This window comes from Erythrolamprus reginae, chromosome Z (genome assembly GCF_031021105.1).
Source record: "Erythrolamprus reginae isolate rEryReg1 chromosome Z, rEryReg1.hap1, whole genome shotgun sequence".
Taxonomy (NCBI): Eukaryota; Metazoa; Chordata; class Lepidosauria; order Squamata; family Dipsadidae; genus Erythrolamprus; species Erythrolamprus reginae.
Window position 1 is genome coordinate 138,311,699 of NC_091963.1, and position 19,739 is coordinate 138,331,437.

The 19,739-nt window shown below is 40.7% G+C and overlaps 3 protein-coding genes across 4 annotated transcripts in view; all 3 read left to right on the forward strand.

Moving 5' to 3' along the window:
* The window catches only part of LOC139154145 (zinc-binding protein A33-like), a 27,584-nt gene extending 22,364 nt beyond the window's left edge, over window positions 1-5,220 (forward strand). Inside the window, exon 5 of the mRNA XM_070728577.1 lies at window positions 1,521-5,220. Coding sequence (XP_070584678.1) covers window positions 1,521-2,071 — 551 coding nt within the window. The 3' untranslated portion in view covers window positions 2,072-5,220. The remainder of the gene's footprint in view (window positions 1-1,520) is intronic.
* Window positions 5,221-6,962: 1,742 nt separating this feature from the next.
* On the forward strand, window positions 6,963-7,965 carry LOC139175978 (olfactory receptor 10AG1-like). Its single transcript, XM_070767413.1, has one exon. The coding sequence runs from the start codon at window positions 6,972-6,974 to the stop codon at window positions 7,920-7,922; it is 951 nt and encodes a 316-aa protein (XP_070623514.1). The 5' UTR covers window positions 6,963-6,971; the 3' UTR covers window positions 7,923-7,965.
* A 5,890-nt stretch (window positions 7,966-13,855) lies between these two features.
* On the forward strand, window positions 13,856-19,739 carry LOC139154811 (olfactory receptor 5V1-like). 2 transcript variants are annotated; one of them, XM_070729809.1, is made up of 2 exons: window positions 13,856-13,867; window positions 18,825-19,739. In XM_070729809.1, exons 1-2 carry the CDS (start codon window positions 13,856-13,858, stop codon window positions 19,737-19,739), a joined length of 927 nt encoding a protein of 308 aa, XP_070585910.1. The 2 variants fall into 2 exon arrangements, with proteins under 2 accessions (XP_070585910.1, XP_070585909.1); XM_070729808.1 differs by lacking the exon at window positions 13,856-13,867 and having other exon boundaries at window positions 18,807-19,739.

The window sequence follows — 19,739 nt, forward strand, 5'->3', positions numbered from 1 at the left end:
ATAAGCGTCTTCATGCGAGATTTCGCTTGCTGTGCATGCACAGAGGCAAAATCTCACATGTGTGTGCATGTGTGTGTATCTTGAAAATTGCTACCGGAGCATAGCACCTGACCATTCCAGTAGCAGGCCATCACTGATGGGAATATTAGTGCCCAAGCCCTGGATGGAACCAGGTTAAGGACACTAGGCTCAAAAACTACCATTCAGCCTGGCAATCCCTTGTAAAACTTAGAGAAGATACCTTCAGGTATTTTGGATAACATGTCCTGTCCTGTCTTTTCCTGTCCCATTCCACCCCACCCTATCCCTATCCCTATCCCTATCCCTATCCCTATCCCTATCCCTATCCCTATCCCTACTCCTATCCCTATCCCTATCCCTACTCCTATCCGTATCCCTATTGTCATCCCTATCTCTACCCCTATTGTTATCTCTACCCTAACCCTAACCCATCCCTACTTTATCCTGACCCTACCCTAACCCTACCCAATCCTAACCCTACCCTATCCCTATATTTACCTCTACTCCTAGCCATACCCCTACCTTACTCTAAACCCTACCCCAATCCTATCCTATCCCTATGCCTACCCTTACTCCTATCTCTGCCATTACACCTATCCTTACCATTACCGCTGTCTCTCTCCCTCTCCCTATCTTATCTTTACCCTATCCTACCCTACCCTATCCTACCCTATCCCTACCCTTCCCTAGCCTACCCTACCATACCTACTGATCAGTTGGAAAGCTGGAAAGATCACATGTGTGTCCAGAGACATAGCAAGTAATAAAGTTACAGGTAGTCCTCAATTTATTTCCTCCAATTAGTCCCAAATTTCTCTTGCTAAGTTGTTAAGTGAGTTTTGCCTCATTCTGCTTGCTGCAGTTGTTAAGTGAATCACTATAGTAGTTAAATTAATACCCATGTTGTTAAGTGAATCTAATTTCCCCTAATTTCCTCTAATTTGCTTGCCAGAAGGTCACCAAAAGTGATGACATGACCCCAGGACATGGCAACTGTCATAAATATCAACCAGTTGCCAAGCGCCTGAATTTTGATCACATGACTGTTGGGATGCTGCAGAGGTCCTAAGTGTGGAAAAGCAGCACTTTTTCAGTGCTGTTGTAACTTTGAACTGTCACTAAACAAATGGTTGTAAGTTGAAGACTGCCTGCAATTATCTTAATCACCTAATTAGAACCCTAGGAGTGGAAGCAATAGATCCCAAACTCATTGACATTTGTCTAGTTTTAGCAGGACAATAACAGGATTTCTGGGTTGGCATTGCTGAAAACTGATTTGAAGCATAAACTTGGTGGGTTTTTTTGCAACTTTGTATATTCATTTTTATGTTGTAAGCCACCCTGAATCTACGAAAAAGGGTGGCCTAGAAATTGAACTAACTAACTAACTAACTAACTAACTAACTAACTAACTAACTAACTAACTAACTAACTTCTTAGCTAGACGCTTCTAAAGTTGTCAAATAGAGATAACCCTCTTCTTGTTCTCCTCCCAACAGTCCCAGCCCCTATAACCTTGGATCCTGCCACTAATCATCCCAACCTTGTGCTCTCCAAGGATCTTGACACAGTACTCTTGGAAGATAATCCCAAAGAAGTGGTCCTGGATGGTCCAGAAAGATTTAGCAAGACTGTATGTGTGCTGGGTGCTCAGGGCTTTACTTCAGGGTGCCATTATTGGGAGGTAGAAGTTGGAAATAAAACCAGCTGGGATATTGGGGTGGCCAAGGAATCAGTGAATAGGAAGGAGGCCAAAGTGACGGTCAAGCCTAGCAATGGCTTTTGGGCCATTTGGCTACGGAATGGCAATGAATACAAGGCACTTGACTCTCCCTCCAGGCAGTTGCTCCTCAATGTCAAGGCTCAGAAAATAGGAGTCTATTTGGATTATGAAGGAGGACAAGTCTCTTTTTACGATGCTGACACCATGACCCACATCCACACCTTTCTGGATGTCTTCTCCGAGTGCCTGTACCCTATGTTTAGCCCTGGGGTCAACAAAGATGGCCTCAATGGTGAACCTCTCTGCCTCCTGTGCCCACGGATCTAGCAAAGGACTTTTGTAAGAGATATTGGACTCTGTATTGACTTTGATTTAAGTTGTGAACAGTCTGAAAATGCCTAACATTTGCGAACTGCGACATGAGCCAGACATGGGCTGGACTTGGAACTGAACTGCAGCCTCGAACTCAGGAGCTCAAGCTATCCACGCCAGTCTCATCCTCCATACGCTGGATTACAGGATTGAAACTGGGTGGAACTGAGACTATTTCTGCGACCACATGAAAGTTGGCTTGAACTTTTCCATCTATATAAAAAAAAAAACATTTAAGGAGAGATAAAGTTAGATCACCCAGAGTTCTTTTTTGATGGAGATGAGAGGTTCAGAAATGTGAAATATAAATAAATAAATATTCCCACAAATGCAAACACAACACAGCAAGTTTTGAGGGGCTCTGGAGAAAGTCTTGAGATTAGGACTATCTATAATGGATGTTCTTCTGCAGACTAGCTTTCTTAATCTTTCACTATACCAGTGGTCTCCAAACTCAGGAATTTTAAGACTTGTGAAATTTAACTACCGGAATTCCACAATTAACCATGCTGGGTGGGGAATTCTGGACTTTAATCCTCAGGTTCACTGCACCCCATTTGAAAACCCTATTCTGTTAGTAATGACATTGAATTAAATCAATCCAAATTCCAATTTATGTGACCAGCATTTTTTGACTATTTTTTCCCCTTTTCAATCTGCATATTAATGCATTGAAATTTGTGTTCAGCATATCTTCATTTAGAAGATATTTTACCAGTTCTATAGAACTAGTAGTAACTTGGCATCCTGGGTTACTACAACTAGCAGTGACCCAGGCCTGTCACATCCCTGAACCAGTTCTTTTGGCAATACCATAGGCTCTGCCGTATTGTTTTTTTGCTTCTGTGTGTTTTGTCTGACTAGGCAACCAGTCAGCAATTAGACCCCAATTAATACTCAGAAACAGAGTTCAGGAGTATAATAGTCTATTGTACAAGCAAACTTGTTGAAAACCACAAATGAAAGCAATGAATGTCTGTCGATAACCAAAATTCAAAGCGAGTGGCAAAACTGATAAAGAATGTTCCAAAAACTGAGTTGTAACATAAAACCTTTAGCTTGGCTGAAGCAGAAATACTCACATACTATTATTATTATTATTTATTAGATTTCTATGCTGCCCCTCTCCGAAGACTCAGAGCGGCTCAAACATAGAAACATAGAACATTGACGACACAAAAAGACCTCATGGTTCATCCAGTCTGTTCTTATACTATTTCCTGTATTTTATCTTAAGATGGATATATGTTTATCCCAGGCATGTTTAAATTCAGCTACTGTGGATTTATCAACCACCTCTGCTGGAAATTTATTCCAAGAATCTACTACTCTTTCAGTCAAATAATATTTTCTCACGTTGCTTCTGAACTTTTCCCCAACTAACCTCAGATTGTGCCCCCTTGTTCTTGTGTTCACTTTCCTATTAAAACACTTCCCCCCTGAACCTTATTTAACCCTTTAACATATTTAAATGTTTCAATCATGTCCCCCCTTTCCCTTCTGTTCTCCAGACTATACAGATAGAGTTCATTAAGTCTTCTCAAAACTATATTTTTTCAAGACCGCAGCGATACTTGAGAGGGGGAAAAACTCTGAACTTGCTCTTTCCCTCTTGTAGGAATAAAGGTTGATTTCCTGCAAAGGGAACCTCCCAGTCCCCTCCCCTTTTAAACACTCTGTGATTACATACTGCGCACAGCAGTATTCAAGGCAACCCTCTATGTCTGTGTGACTGCTCTTGTCTCCCATGCATTCTTCTCACCCGTGTATCTAAAATAGGATCCACAATCTCCCCCTCCTCATCAGACCCAGACAAGGCCCCAGCTGGGCGTTCTATAGTCTCTGCAGGACCCTCAATCTCCATCCCTTCCTCACTCTCACTATCCGATTCATCTGACAGCCGCACGAGCCTATGATGCTCAAATGGGCCCGGTTCCTCCTCTTCAGAGTCTGTGATTAAAGGAGCTGGCTGTGATTCAACCACAACACTGTATATGTGCAGAAGCTTTTTAAAAGCAAAGTGCACGTGCGCCCATGTGGTGTGCCCATGCGGTATGCCGCTGAGTAACCTGCAGTGGAGAAAAAACGAACCCACCCCTGAAACATTTAAATATATTAAAGGGTTAAATAAGGTCCAGGAGGGAAGTGTTTTTAATAGGAAAGTGAACACAAGAACAAGGGGACACAATCTGAGGTTAGTTGGGGGAAAGATCAAAAGCAACATGAGAAAATATTATTTTACTGAAAGAGTAGTAGATCCTTGGAACAAACTTCCAGCAGACGCGGTTGGTAAATCCACAGTAACTGAATTTAAACATGCCTGGGATAAACATATATCCATCCTAAGATAAAATACAGAAAATAGTATAAGGGCAGACTAGATGGATCATGAGGTCTTTTTCTGCCGTCAGTCTTCTATGTTTCTATTTTGAGAAATGAGAAGTTTTACCTAGCCAGCCAATGCTTGTCGCTCATTCTCCATTAAAAGAAGTGGATTTTTCCAGTCCTACAAATCAAATAATAACAACATTCTGGTTGTTTAAAAAAAGAAGTAGCTTGTTTGTTAAAAAGTATCTAAGGGACCCAAATGCTTTGGGGAACTTGTCATTACTTCTGGAAGAGAAAGTATACATGTCCACTGGGGAAGCCTCATGGGGAACACAGCAATATAGAAAGACATTGGTTAAGCCAACCAGAGATTTTCTTCCCTGACAATAGATTGGATCAGATTTTCAAAGATAAGTGCAAAGGTAAGTGTCTGTGAATAGAGTGAATACACTGTCTTAATTTTTTTAATATAATTTCAGGATGAAAGAAAAATCTTTAAAAAAAAGAATTTTAGGTTCCAGAAGACCCTAGTTGTGATTGTTCATGAAGGCCCATTTGAGAGTTGCTTGTTTGATAGAATCTCAGGTAAAGCAATCATTTTATTTCCATTTCAAGATGCTGGAATAATTTTCTGCACTTCACTCTTTGTGATGGCAAATGTACAATCCTGAAGTGCATTCTGGAGGACAGGATAGTGATTCCCTGGGAATTTGTAGTCGCTCATGATTTGCTATATGGAATAAGTTAATATTAAAATTTTATGTATCCAAACACAATAACCTTATGTTTCAAAATTTTTATTTACTACTACCATTTTGATTCTTTTGACCTCTACATGATTCTGCTTAATTATCTAGTGGTTTTACTCTAGAGATTTTTCATTCTGGATTAAAATTAAGACTATCCAAGACCTTCCTTCGAAAAACTTTGGGAGAAGCCTATGATGGGATCTGTAAGTTGGCACTTTTAGCGTTATCATTTATGGGAAGTTGTCCTCCAATATTCAGGAGAATGAACTGGAGTTAATTTGCAGATGACAATTTATTTTCTTTTTATAAATAATAGAAACTTCCCAACCCCTAAAGTGGTACTGTGGTTGGAACTGGAACATTTAGGAAACCCAGATTTATTTAGAATGAGATATAGTTAGATTCAAATATTGCACCATGCCATAGTTTGCTTTAAATAGAATAGAATAGAATTCTTTATTGGCCAAGGGTAATTGGACACACAAGGAATTTGTTTTTGGTGCATATGCTCTCAGTGTACGTAAAAGAAAATATACATTTGTCAAGAATCATGAGGTACAACACTTAATGATTGTCATAGGGGTCAAATAATAAGCAATGAAGAAACAATATTAATAAAAGTCTTAAGGAAACAAGCAACAAGTTACACTTATACAGTCATAATTGGGAGGAAATGAGTGATAGGAATGATAAGAAAAAATTAGTAGTAATAGAAGTGCAGACTTAGTGAATAGTTTGACAGTGTTGAGGGAATTGTTTGTTTAGCAGAGTGATGGCATTCAGGGAAAAACTGTTCTTGTATCTAGTTGTCTTGGTGTGCAGTGCTCTGTACCGACATTTTGAAGGTAAGAGTTGAAACAGTTTATGTCCAGGATGCGAGGGGTCAGTAAATATTTTCACAGCCTTCTTTTTGACTCGTGTAGTATACAGGTCCTCAATGGAAGGTAGGTTGGCAGCAATTGTTTTTTCTGCAGTTTCGATTATCCGTAAATAATACATAAATAAAGTAAAAAAATATGTAAATAAAGTGCAATTGGGTTCTCTCTCTGTGTCCCTCTGTCCCTCCCTCCTGCCCTCCCTCCTCCTCCCTCTCTCTGCTACATGTAGCAAACTTGTTTTCTCTTTCTTACTTTTATACAATTACTCCACAGCTAGGATGAGAAATCAGAGCGTGTCATTATCAAGGAGATAAGTCCATCTTTCTATTAAATAGCAATAACATTTAGATTTATATACTGCTTCACAGTGCTTCACAGCACTAGAGTGCCTTCCGTCCCCTGTCCTATTGCTCTTCTATATCTCTTATACCTTTCTTCTATTCCTATATCTTTTCTTCTATTCTTTCATTGATATGTTCTATTACTATACCTTCTTTTCTATTATTTCTTAGATATATTTTACTATGAGTATCTCCTCTATAACCTTCATCATGTATTTTACTATGTGTATATAGATATATACCCACTAAAACCCTCATTGTGTATTGGACAAAATAAATAAAATAAATAAATAAATAAAAATAAATATTGTCCTGAACAATCTGGATCCTCATTTTACCTGGAAGGGTAGAAGGATGAGTCAACCTTGAGCCTACTTAGATTCAATTTTCCAAACTTCTGGCAGCCAGTGATCAGCAGAAGTAGCTTGCAGTACTGCACTCTAACCACTACACCACCGCTATTAAATAGCAGCAACAAACGAAGAAACAGATAATTTTTCATTGATGATTCTTCATTTTTTCTTATATTTTGCAGATGAGTCATTGTCTGATATGAATTATGTCCAATCATTCTTTTCTGGTGACCGAGTTCATCTTTGCTGGGTTTTCTGAACGGCCACAATTACGGATGCTCCTCTTTGTCCTGGTTTTCTCCATGTATGGCATGTCCCTTACAGGAAACACCATCATCACCACTGTGATCAGGCTCAATCCGGTCCTTCATACACCAATGTATTTTTTCTTGACTAACCTATCCCTCCTAGAAATATTCTACACCACCTCCATTGTTCCTAAGATGCTAGCAAGCTTGATGTCAGAGCATGGCAAGAAGATAGCTCTCTGGGGCTGTGCGACCCAGATGTATTTCTTCACCCTGTTTGGAATCACAGAATGCTGCCTCCTTGCTGCCATGGCCTACGACCGCTATGTTGCTATCTGTAACCCCTTGCGTTATAATATCATCATGAGCCCAGCGATCTGCGCCCAGCTCTCAGTGGCCTCCTGGTCAGTGGGATTAGTGGTGGGGCTGGGTCAGACCAACTATGTCTTTAGCTTGACCTTCTGTGGCCCCAATAGGATCAACCACTTCTTCTGTGACATCCCCCCACTCTTGACGCTGGCTTGCGGTGACACCTCCAGAAATGTAATTGCCGTGTACATGGTGGCTGTGCTTTTTATTACCACACCTTTCTTACTGATCCTGACCTCTTATGTCTATATTGCCATCTCTGTTTTGAAAATCTCATCAGCTGAGGGCCGCCGGAAAGCTTTCTCCACCTGTTCTTCTCATCTCATTGTGGTCTCACTATTTTACGGGTCAGGCATTATCACGTACCTTCGCCCCAAATCCAGCTATTCTGCCAAGAGTGACAAACTGCTGGCCCTGTTCTACACCGTGGTAACCTCCATGTTGAACCCCATAATCTACAGTTTGAGGAACAAGGAGGTTAAAGTGGCTTTGAAAAGAATGTTGAGTAATAAACTATGTTCTAGAGAAGATCCAAAGTGATTCTTATTAGAATGGTTCTTCCTATAACCATCATAAAATACAGTCAGATGACCGTGGGACACAACAAGCCATTGTCCTATGAGGTCCATATAATCTTATTGTGAATATTATTTTTTCTGACCAAAACTAGTTATCACCTACTTTGTTATATTTTTGTATCTCTGCTAAGACAAGTATGTAAATTTTGCTTGGTTGTTACTCCTTGATCAGATAAATCAATGGTTCTCAACCTGAGGGTTGGGACCCCTTTAGGGGTCGAATGACCATTTCACAGGGGTCACCTAAAACCATGGGAAATGATAAATTTCCCATGGTGTTAGGAACTAAAGCTTCTATTCTGGAGCTTTGGAACATATTTTTACAATCTGACCAATTAGGCATTTACAATGGGTGTGTTCCTCTGACATTCCTGCCAATCACCTTAAAGCTCTGTAGGGAGAATTGGTGCTAGACTTATGGTTGGGGATCACCACAACATGAGAAACTGTATTAAGAGATTGCGACATTAAAAGGGTTGAGAACCACTGAGGTACATCTGAATAATAGCAATCTAGAAATTCTGGAGGAGAGTATCCTAAGTAGTTAGGATCTCAACCTTGGTTAGTCTAGTTAGATCTCAGCCTTGGTTAGCTTTTGGATGTGAAGTATCGGAAATTCCAAGACTATAGAGTGAAATGGAAAACTGGAAAAAAAAAATATCCCGAAAGAAAGCAAGGATAAAACACTTCTATTTCACAGCCAAGAAAATATCTATTTATTTTAATGCTAGTTTTAATCTGGATTGAATTAATGTGACACCCAAGGTGCTTTTTCAAGAGGCAACTGGACTTTCTGGTTTTTCTTTGCAAATGTTTCAATTCTCATCCAAGAAACATTTTCAGTTCTGATGGATGGTGGGGAATGGAAGGATTATAAATATAAATCTTTCCATTCCCCACCATCCAGTTGGAGCTGAAGAGGCCTCTTGGATGAGAAGAGAAACATCTTCAAAGAAAAAACACAAAGTCCAAATTGCCTCTTGAGAAAGCACCTTTGGGATAACCATGACCTGGATGACTGTGAATATCCATAGACGAGTAGTGTGACAGTATTTTCTTTGCTGTTAAAAGTCTCTTTGACTGTCACATTTATAGAAAGTTTGGGTCCAAATCCATTACACGTAAGTCAAAGTGAATGATCATATGCAATTCAGGTTGACTTAAGGGAACCTTCGTAATTATTTAGGGGCATGTAGATACTAGATCAGATTTTGGCATTTTATGGATTCAACCCACATCCTGCCCTTTGGTTGTCCCTGTCCAGCCAGCATAAGGTCAATCGGAAACTAGAAATCCAATGTAACTAAGTATACACCATGAACATAATACAACTGCATTACTTTTATTTTGAAGGTGACTGTACATCGCGTGCAGTCCACAACCCATTAGATGTCAAGGTCCTCTGCCAACATAATCAACGAATACCATCACATATGTGCATACATATCTTCATAACTCATGTTTCAACCCTGCGTAACAGTGCCAGTTACTCTTGTGGCCCCTTGGGAAAATTAACTGCCTACCCCTTCACTAGTTTTTCCCCAATCTACACTTTCTATTCTGGTTGCTATAAAGCAGTGATGGCAAACCTACAGCACAGGTGCCATAGATCAGTGTTTCCCAACCTTTTTTGAGCCACGGCACATTATTCACATTTACAAAATCCTGGGGAACATTGAGCGGGGGGAGGGGGTGTGTAAAAAAAGTTTGGACAAAAAGAATCTCTCTCTTCCTCCCTTTCGCTCTATTTCTCTCTCCCCCTCTTTCTCTCTCTTCCTTCCTCTTTCTTTCCCTCTCTCTCTCCATCCCTCTTTGTTTCTCCCTTCCTTCCTCTCTTTTTTGCTCTATTTCTCTCTCCCTCCTTCCCTCCCTATGTCTTTCCCTCACCCTCCTTCCCCCCTCACACACTCTCTCTCTTGCTGTCTTTCTCTCTCTTTCTCTCTCCCCCCTCTCTCCCTCTCTCTCTTTCTTGCTATCTCTCTCTTTCTTTCTCTCTCTCTTTTGCTTTCTCTCTCCCCCTCTCTCTCCCTCTCTTTCTCTCTCTTTCTCTCTCTTGCTTTCTCTCTCTTTCTCTCTCTTTCTCTCTCTTTCTCTCCCTCTCTCTCCCTACCTCTTTCTCTCTCCCCCTCTCTCTCCCTCTCTCTTTCTCTCTCTCTCTCTTGCTATCTCTCTCTCTCTCTTGCTATCTCTTTCTCTCTCTCTCTCTTTTTTTGCTTTCACTCTCTTTCTCTCTCCCCCCTCTCTCCCTCTCTCTCCCTCTCTTGCTATCTCTTTCTCTCTCTTGCTATCTCTCTCTTTCTTTCTTTCTCTCTTTCTCGTACACCACGTTGCAGCAGCGGCATTGGGCAGTAGCCGTGGGGTGGCGGCAGGCTGGTCAGCTGTGAGACGGAGCTCCAGAACGGAGGCATCGGCGGCGGCTGGACGTGTTGCTAGATGCCATACATGCTGGTGTTGTGCTGGGCATGGGCGTGGGGCTGGAGCCTCCATCCAGGCCCAGCCAGCAGGCAAGTGCTAGCCATGCAATGTCAGCATGTACGGCGTACAGCAACATGTCCAGCTGCCACCGTTGGTGCCTCTGTCCTGGAGTTCTGGCTCTTAGCTGACCACCCTGCCGTCATCCAACGGCTACTGCCCGGTGCCACTGCTGCCGCCGCCCTCCCGCTGCCGCCGCCCATCCACCGGGCCCCAAAGCAATTGGTGGTGGTGGTGGTAGTGGGATTGTCAGTTGGGTGATGGGCACATGCACTGTGCACCATTTTATGTTTGTTTTATGTAACTTTATGTGCAAAACCAATAAAAATATATTTTAAAAAAATAGATTCGAACTAAATATAAACCGCTCCAAACTTGACTGCAGAAAATATGACTCCAGCATTAGAGTGATGAATGCCTGGAATGCCATACCTGACTCTGTGGTTTCTTCCCCCAGCCCCAAAATCTTTAACCTTAGATTGTGTACAGTTCACCTCTCCCCATTTCTTAGAGGTCTGTAAGGGGCATGCCTAAGCGCACCACTGTGCCTTCCGTCCCTGTCTATGTGAGAAAACCCTTCTAAAATCCTTCATTTTATACATATTTTCTCATATCCATTCTCAGCCGTGGACCCATTTTGGTTAGACTTTACAGCCACATTGGTAACGGGAGAGTAGCAAAGTGAATAATTAATAATATCTTAATTTTAATATTTTTCTTTCTTTTGTTTTGTAGATGTATTTATATCATTATGTCTTTGTGTATTTTTTGTGTATTGTTTTCTTTTTGTGTGTGTGTATTTTTTTAGTGTTTAAATTTTAATAAAAACTATTTTTTTAAAAAGAAAAAGAATGAAGGGAATAATCATAACATTAAGAACATAAGAAGAGCCATGCTGAATCGAGCCAAAGTCCATCGAGTCCAGCATTCTGTGTCACACAGTGGCCCACCAATTGTCCATGGGGATCTTGAGCAGAGAGGGCAAAACCCTCTCTTTCCCTTGATCCCCAACAAATGGTACCCAAGGGAATCCTGCGTGCCTCAACCAACATAGCGGCTGCACTTGGCGTCATTCTTTCACATGAGATCAAGGTCAGGCAGTTGGAGGGGAGCGAGTGAATTTTGGCAGCAGCTGAGATGGGATTGATTGGGCCATATGATGTGAATGTCACTGGGCAGGGCAGGGTATGAGTTTTAGTGTGGGTGGGGGGGAAATGCAGAATTTCAGATTTGGGTTTTTCCCAGATGTGCTGATTTGACTTCTCTAATAAAATATTAATTACTTTGATGGACTTTATTTTGGAGTTATGAATTGCAGTGAGGAATTAGCTGGAACTGACACCCATCACTTCACATTTCCTAAAAAAAAGATATATTCATTATTACTCTTCTATTGTATATTTTTCTTTAATGAGATCAGCCATTGCATAGCTCAAAACGTATGGTTTACGCCCTGTTATTTTGCATAGAGATGAAAGATCTGGGAAAACAATTCAATGTAATCCAAATTCTAAACGGGCCAATTTTTTTTTGGGGGGGGGTTGCTTTTTTTCTTTTGTGCATGTGCAGAAGCAGAATCTCCAACACTGTACATGCATTGCCATCTTGTTTTTTGAGGGGAGGGGGATTTTTCAGATTTTTTGGCATTGCACATGCATGTATGTGCAAAGTGTGTGCACCCCTTATTCTGTGCTTGCACAGAGGGTAAAATAACCCAAATGTCAATGTCTGGGTAGGTGGGTAGAGTCTTGCACTGCCTTTGTGACAGTCTCTCCAATAACCAAAAGGCACGACTGAACCGGGAGCATTTTACCCCTAGGTATGTGTCTGGTATAAGCTGTTGGGGCCCACCAGTAGCCCATGCACCTAATAGCTGATTCAGACAATGAAGAAACTGATATGGTGATGCGCCTGTGTCCTGTGCAGCTGGTGTCTGATGCCGACAATGAGGAGGCTGGAGAAGACTCAGTGCTAGAAGTGGAGAGTCAGACCGGACCTTCAGAACTTGGAGAAGTGACAAGGAAGAAGGGGAGGAGCCTATTCTTAAGGCATGGGCATGCAGAACTACCAAAAGGCAGGAATGGTTTCTCAAGAGGAGGTCTCCTCAGGAGTAAAGCTTCCTTGGGAGTAAGCCACTCCTCTAGCCTATTTAAGGGATGATGGTGAAGGAGCCAATTTGCAGGAAACAACTTCATTCCTATTCTTTTGTGTCTTGACTAAGGAAATGTCTGATCAGCTCTTGTTCTTTCTCTTGGCATTTTTCCTACAAATTGCTTCTGGGCATTTTGCCAACCCACTGTAAGATTCCTGAAATCTCCAAGACTGTTTGCTTAGACTTGATTTATTATTTCATGGACTTGTGCTGGCTGTCAAGGAAGTTGAATTAACAGCCGGTGTGCAGAAAAGACTGTTTTAAACTGTATTTGTATTTGATGACTACTAAGAAAACTCATTAGTAGTCTTTAATTAGTAAACTAAAGTTTGTACTGCGTTGTGCTGCGTTCTATGTGGTTCATAGTTGGGAAGGAACCTAAGCCATGATGATGGCATACACTTCATGGTGTCATCACCCAATTATATTATAATGTATATGTCACTTCCCTCTCCATAATATTATTTTGCAATGGATTTTAATACAGCTTTCTGTTGAAAATTGGTGAAAAATTGCAACAATTTATTTGGCTTTCCTGCCAAAGTGGAACAGTGTAATCTCAAGGGGATGCAACTAAGGGTCTTGATTGCCCATCCCCTTAACTCAGGCTAGGCCGAATTCAAAGAATAGTCCCATCCTCAAAATGGGGGTAATAATTCAATAGGTATGGGATTATAAAGTGTAAGGAAAACTGACTTTTGTCTAATTGAACCCAGGAGACGATCTGTGAACCTTGAGACATTTGGCTCAGGAGATACCATTACTCACCTGTACTTTGAGGCTCACCTGAGGAAATGCTCCATTGTGAGAGGAAATGAATTTCTTGCCATTAAATTCATTAGTCTTAATAATGCCTGCTGGGATTTGTTTACCAAGTTAAACAAAAGTTGCATCATTTACTTTTCTTTTGTTCTCCTTCTTGAGCTGTTCAATTTAATCAGCTGTAAAACTTTTATATGTTAACACCTTGGTTGAGGTGACCCATTACACTAAGTCCTGATTTGTTAAATTGTGATTCATTAATGCAACATAATTATTCACATTAGACCAGGTCTACAAATTATTACAGATGGGGTCGTACACCAAGCCAGTGCTTCTCAACTTCAACAACTTGAGGATAAGTGAGCTTCAATTCCCAGAATCTCCCAGCCAGCCTAACCAAGGGTGGCAAACACTGCTCTAAGCCAATCCAAAACCAAATAACTTACATCATGTCTTAATAGAGATGTTTCCAATCTTTGCGGCTAGTAGGAACATGTAGAAACTGGTGGATGCTATGTCAGGTGCAAAACATCAGGAGCCAGAATAATGCTCAAAAGCACTACCAGTTTATTTCACGTTACTTGTATACAAGAATCAAGGCAAATTGGTGCCAACTAAGAGTCTATGGACTTCAAAGGGGGCTGGATTAAGGTCTCTTTTGATGGCCTAGAGCAGGAGGTCCCCAATCCCAGCTGTGGTCAACCACTGGGCTGTGTCCTATTTGCAACTGGGTCACGTGAGTGCTGGGGCAGCACATATGCCCATATGCAACTCAATTTGCAAGAGTGGGGGGCTGGCCACTTGCACTAGTGTGCACAGTTCAGCTTGCACAAGTCAAACTGCATATCCATGAGTGTGCATGCTGGTCCACCGCTCTGTGGCCCAGTTCCCCTCTCTCTCCCCACTGGGTTGCCAAGCTGCAAAAGTTGGGGATTACTGGGGTGGAGACTATTTCAGTGATGGCGAAACTATGGCAAGTGTGCCACAGGTGGCATGTAGAGCCATATCTGCTGGCACGCAAACTATAGCTCTAGTGTGCATGTGCACAGCGGCCAGCAGATTTTTGGCTTGCGCGGAAGCCTGGGTGGGTGTTTTTGTCCTCTGGAGGGCCCCCGGAGGAGGCTGGGGAAGCCATTTTAGCCTTCCTCAGGCTCCTCTGGAGCCTGTGGAGGGCGAAAAATGAGCCTACTGGGATCATGCACAGAGAGCGGGGCAGCACTGGGGGACCACACATGTATGCAAAAGGGAGTAGGGGGCATTGAATTATGGGTGTGGACACTCGCATGTGAGCAATAACATGTACGCACGGACTTTTGGCACCCGAGAAAAAAAAGGTTCGCCATCACTGCTCTAATCTAATGATGCACTTGACCCCACCTTTGGGCGTAGCCTAGTCATCTCCTACATACTGTTACAAAACAATGAAGATTTATGTCAGGCTCCAGAAACTAAGAAAGACACATTCTTAACAGATTTTTAAAAAATTGTTCTTCACCTATAGACAGAAATCTTGCCAAATTAAAGCAGACTACTTTCACCATAAAAGATATGTTCTGTGAACTATTGGGGAGGAGTTGTCCTAACTCTTTTCCCCACACAAACTGTCTAAACGTCTCTTGCTTTTCTGGAATGCAGCCTTCCTCTTGGGCAGTGGTAGGCAAAGTTGGCTGTTCTATGACAGCTGCACTTCAAATCCCAGAATTCCTGAGCTAGCATGATTGGTTCGGGGCATCTGGGAGTTGAAGTCCACAAGTCATAGAAGAGCCAACTTTGCCCACCCCCTGATCTTGGGAATCCAGACAACATTCCATCACACTACCATAGTTGAGCTGCAATCATCTGGATGACTTCAAGATAATAGCAGGGTTGTCATTGAGAGGCCTTCTGGAATTTTGCATTCTAGATCTAATAACTCTTCCTCTTAGTACCTCTGTTAACTCTAAATCTAGACTAGGAAGGACAAAGAAAACAGAATTGCTAAAATGAATCAAAGTGAAGAAGAGCAAGCTATTAACTGGGTTCATACAGTCCATTGACCTGTAATGTGTATTTGATCTGGCATTTTCAGTTGAACTTAAAATTTCTGTTGCTAAGTGAGGTTTGCCGCATTTTACAACCTCTCCACATTTGTTAAGTGAGTCACTACAATCAATAAATTAGTAATATGGTTGCTAAGTAAACATTTGCTAATCAGTTTGCAGAAGGTGATCACATGATTCTGGGACACGACAATTGTCATAAATATTTCAGGAGGAATATATATGTATAATGATTTCCTTGCAATTACTCAGAAGGTGCCAATTCCCTTGTGATCCTAATGTGGTGATTTAAAACAGTAGAAAAATATCCCCCATTACCTCCTTTCAGGCAAAGCAATATGAGCCAGTTGCAAGTAAGTATTGGAGATTAGCTTTAAGGGTTTGTGGAAGGCAAACATATCATGTGTTGGAGTGGTTAGGTTTACAAATCTGGGCACTGCCAGAACAAGAAGATTCATAATTAACATGATTGGTGGAGATATCTTTACCTACCACTTCTCCAATCTACAGGAAGATGAAAAGAATTATAAATATTTGATCTTCTGTCTCTGCAGGATGTTCTGTCAAAATCTATTTCAGCTTTGAAATACTAATCCACAGCTTTTAACAATATTTGTAGAGCTATTGTGCATAATAATAGGGTAAAAATGAATGAACATGAAATTTTTGAGACTGATGTTCAGTGATGTGACATCAATTCCTTTATGACTGAAGGGGCTCAAATTTTATTTTTTCCTCCCTGCACAACTACAGCAGGACAATTGTTAGCACTGGTCTGAATCAGGGAATGGTTTTATCAAAGTGCTTTTCAGAGGCAGCTTTGGAAGTCAATGACCCATAAAAATCTGCTCCTTGAAGATCCTCCAGATCACTCTGCAAATAAAGACGCTTTGAACATGATTACCAAGAAAAGATAATTCGGTATGGAAATATCAAAAGAGTAGCTGAACTTAACAAAAAATACTCTCATGTTGATTAGAATTATGAAATTAAATTGATTGACAGTGGATTCAGCGTGGGAAGGGAAGAGTGAATGCAAGAGTCCTTGGAGAGGGGCAGTCCAATTAATAAATAATAAAATAAATAAGAATAGCTTTTATCACAAGAAAGTTCTTCCTGTTGGTTACAATTTATTTATTTTGTCAAGTATGTATTGGTAGTATACATAGAGATAACACTGTTTATATACATGGCATGATACCAATAAGAGGGAAACATTAGGACAGGGATGGTAGGCACTCTGGTGCACTTATGCACACTCCATACTGACCTCTTAGGAATTGTTAGAGAAGTTCTCTATAGTATAATACTTCCAATTCATTTTCTTTCAACCCCTATCATCTCTGGCAAAGATGCACAAAGGCTGCTGATTAGAGGAACTGGAGATAAAGAATTGGGAATGGAATTTAACATCTGGTGATAACATAAGGTGGGGAGAACTGTCAGGAGTGATTTATTAACATTTTAAAATCAAGAACATCCTTATCATCAAAGGCCAAAACAACAGAATAACTCTGCTTAGATTTAAGATATTCTTCCTTTTTTTCTCTATAATGTTTTCGGAGGCTTCACATTGTAGGTTTTGGCATCAGATGTTGAAACATTTTTCCACTGCACACAACTCTGTAATGGAAAGGGAGTGTATTTTATTTTGGATAACATCACAGTGGATTAGACAAGAGTGGGGATAGTGTTTGTGTGTGTGTGTGTGTGTGTTTGTGCATGCATGCATATTTTTTTAGGAGGGAGAGAGATATACTGATTCATTATTCCATTAGCTTTAATGGGTGGGAATGTAAACCACAAAAGCTGAAGTCATGATAAATCCATTTGTCTTAAAATATCACAAGTTTCATTACTATTATTACTATTACTATTACTATTATTATTATTATATTTGCATTAAAATGATAGTAGATATCCCATAATTGTTATAAAATATAACAATTTTAAAATACAATATCTATGGAGATTCCCAGTCATCCAGGTCATGATTGTCCAAAATATGTTTATTCAAGAGGCAACTTAACTTTCTGTTTTTTCTTTGAAGACATTTTGCTTCTCATCCAAGAAGCTTCTTCAGCTCTGACTGTATGGTGGGGGATGGAAGGACTGATACTCCTTGCAGACAACTTGTCATTTACATTTTTTTAGCGAGTCATTAAGGCTACCCAGCCACCTATCAGGGTCACCGGAGTGATGCAAATGGGTGTGAAAATGGCACCACTCAAGTAACCCTGAGGACATAGATAAAGCTCCAGTTGGACACAACGACTTGATAAAGAATGCAAATGACCAGTTCTCTGCAATCAATACAAATCCTTCCATCTCAAACTATCAATCAGAGCTGAAGAAGTTTATTGGATGAGAAGCAAAATCTCTTGAAAGAAAAAACAGAAAGTCCAGTTGCTGCTTGAAAGAAGGAACTTTGGGACAACAAGCCACCTAAATTTTCAGTAGAGAGTGAGGGGATAGAGAAGAAGAGGGAGAGATGAAGGGAGGTAGTGGGAGGGGGAGGGAGAGAGAGAAAGAGAAAGAGAAAGAGAAAGAGAAAGAAAGAGATGGGGGAGATTCACATTTTAGACATGGAATGCAAAAGTTGACCAGTTCTGTAGGAAGTATCTTGAGGAAGACTACAGAAATTAATTTAGGAAATAAAGTTGAAGGTCTAACTATTAGAACACTTCTTTAAAATAATAATAATAAAGTTTTTATTGAAAATCTTAAAAAATATATACAATATCAAAATTGTGATACATAGGCTAAATAGTTACGACAAAGAACTAAACAATCAACATAAAAAAGACAACCCCCCACAAAACAACATGAAAAAAATTAACTTACTTTTAGCTTGTATCATTCCATATCTGATGTAGTATTTCATATCGTTTAATGTGTTAAAGTTCCAATAATTATTGGTTGATAATAAAGATATTAAAATTAAATAGTTTATAATATAAATAAGTCTCTCCACATTTATACAATAAACAATCTTCAGTTTCACACTTCTTCATTTATCATACACTTTTGTCTAAAAATTGTTCTACTTCTCTATATATTCTAATTAATATCTCTTCTATGCTAGTTATATTATTTTGTTTCCTTCATCTTGTCCAACCATTTATACCATTTGTCCCAAAATTTGTAATAGTCTGTTTGAACATTTCTAAAATCCCAACATTGGACAAGTATGCCTTTATAATGTGTTTGTAGCAAATAACATCTACCATATTACACTGTTTGATCCTACTGGGTGGCAATTGGAAGTAGATAACCTCTTTAGGGAGTTGCCGGAAACCGTGTTTTGTTTTATTTTTTAAACTGTGGTGTATCATGTAAGTATTATTACAAAATTCTCTATGCGTTCTCTATGCTTTAAGATGTCACATCTTTCTTCAATTTCTTTCAGGAGAGCTCGCAGATGGGCAATCAAGTGAAGAATGTCACCACGGTGACGGAATTCATCCTAACTGGACTTTCGGAACTCGCTGCCGTCCGCTTCTCCTTGTTTGTGGCTTTTCTGCTTATCTATCTTATAACACTGCTGGGCAACGGCACCATCCTCCTGGCCATAGGTACCAATTCTCAGTTGCACAACCCCATGTATTTCTTCCTCAGTAATCTTTCCTTGTTGGACATCTTCTGCCCCACAGCTACAGTGCCCAAGATGCTGGAGAACCTATTGACCGAAAACAGTTCCATCTCCTTTGCTGGCTGTGTGCTACAACTCTACTTCCTGGTGGCCCTGGCAGGCACTGAGGTCTTCCTCTTGGCCGTCATGGCTTACGACCGCTACGTGGCCATATGCAACCCTTTGCGATACACGGTCATCATGAACAAGAAGCTTTGCCTTCAGATGACTGCAGGAACATGGGTCACCGGCTTCCTCAATTCATTGCTTCACACTGTCATGGCCTTCATGCTTCCTTACTGCCAACAGAATAAAGTCAACCAATATTATTGTGACATCCCACCTGTGTTGGCTTTAGCGTGTGCTTCCACCTATTCGGCTGAGATGGTTGTCCTTATCTTTGGGGGGATTTTCGGGGTGGGGGCGTTTCTGGTCACTCTGATCTCTTATGTTTATATCATCTCCTCAATTCTGAGGATCCGTTCTGCGGAAGGGAAGCGCAAGGCGTTTTCCACTTGCACCTCTCATCTAATAGTAGTCTGCCTTTTCTATGGGACTACCATCTTCACTTATGCCAGGCCTTCCTCAAGCCACCATCCAGACCAGGACAGGCTGGTGAGCATGCTGTATGGGGTGATCACCCCAATGCTGAACCCCTTAATCTACAGCCTCAGAAACAAGGAAGTGAAAGGGGCCTTGAAAAAACTGATGAACCCTAAATAG

What these genes read in the sequence shown, in the direction of transcription:
- LOC139154811 (XM_070729808.1), top strand. Translation starts at nt 18,807, where the DNA reads ATGGGCAATCAAGTGAAGAATGTCACCACGGTGACGGAATTCATCCTA.
- LOC139175978 (XM_070767413.1), top strand. Translation starts at nt 6,972, where the DNA reads ATGTCCAATCATTCTTTTCTGGTGACCGAGTTCATCTTTGCTGGGTTT.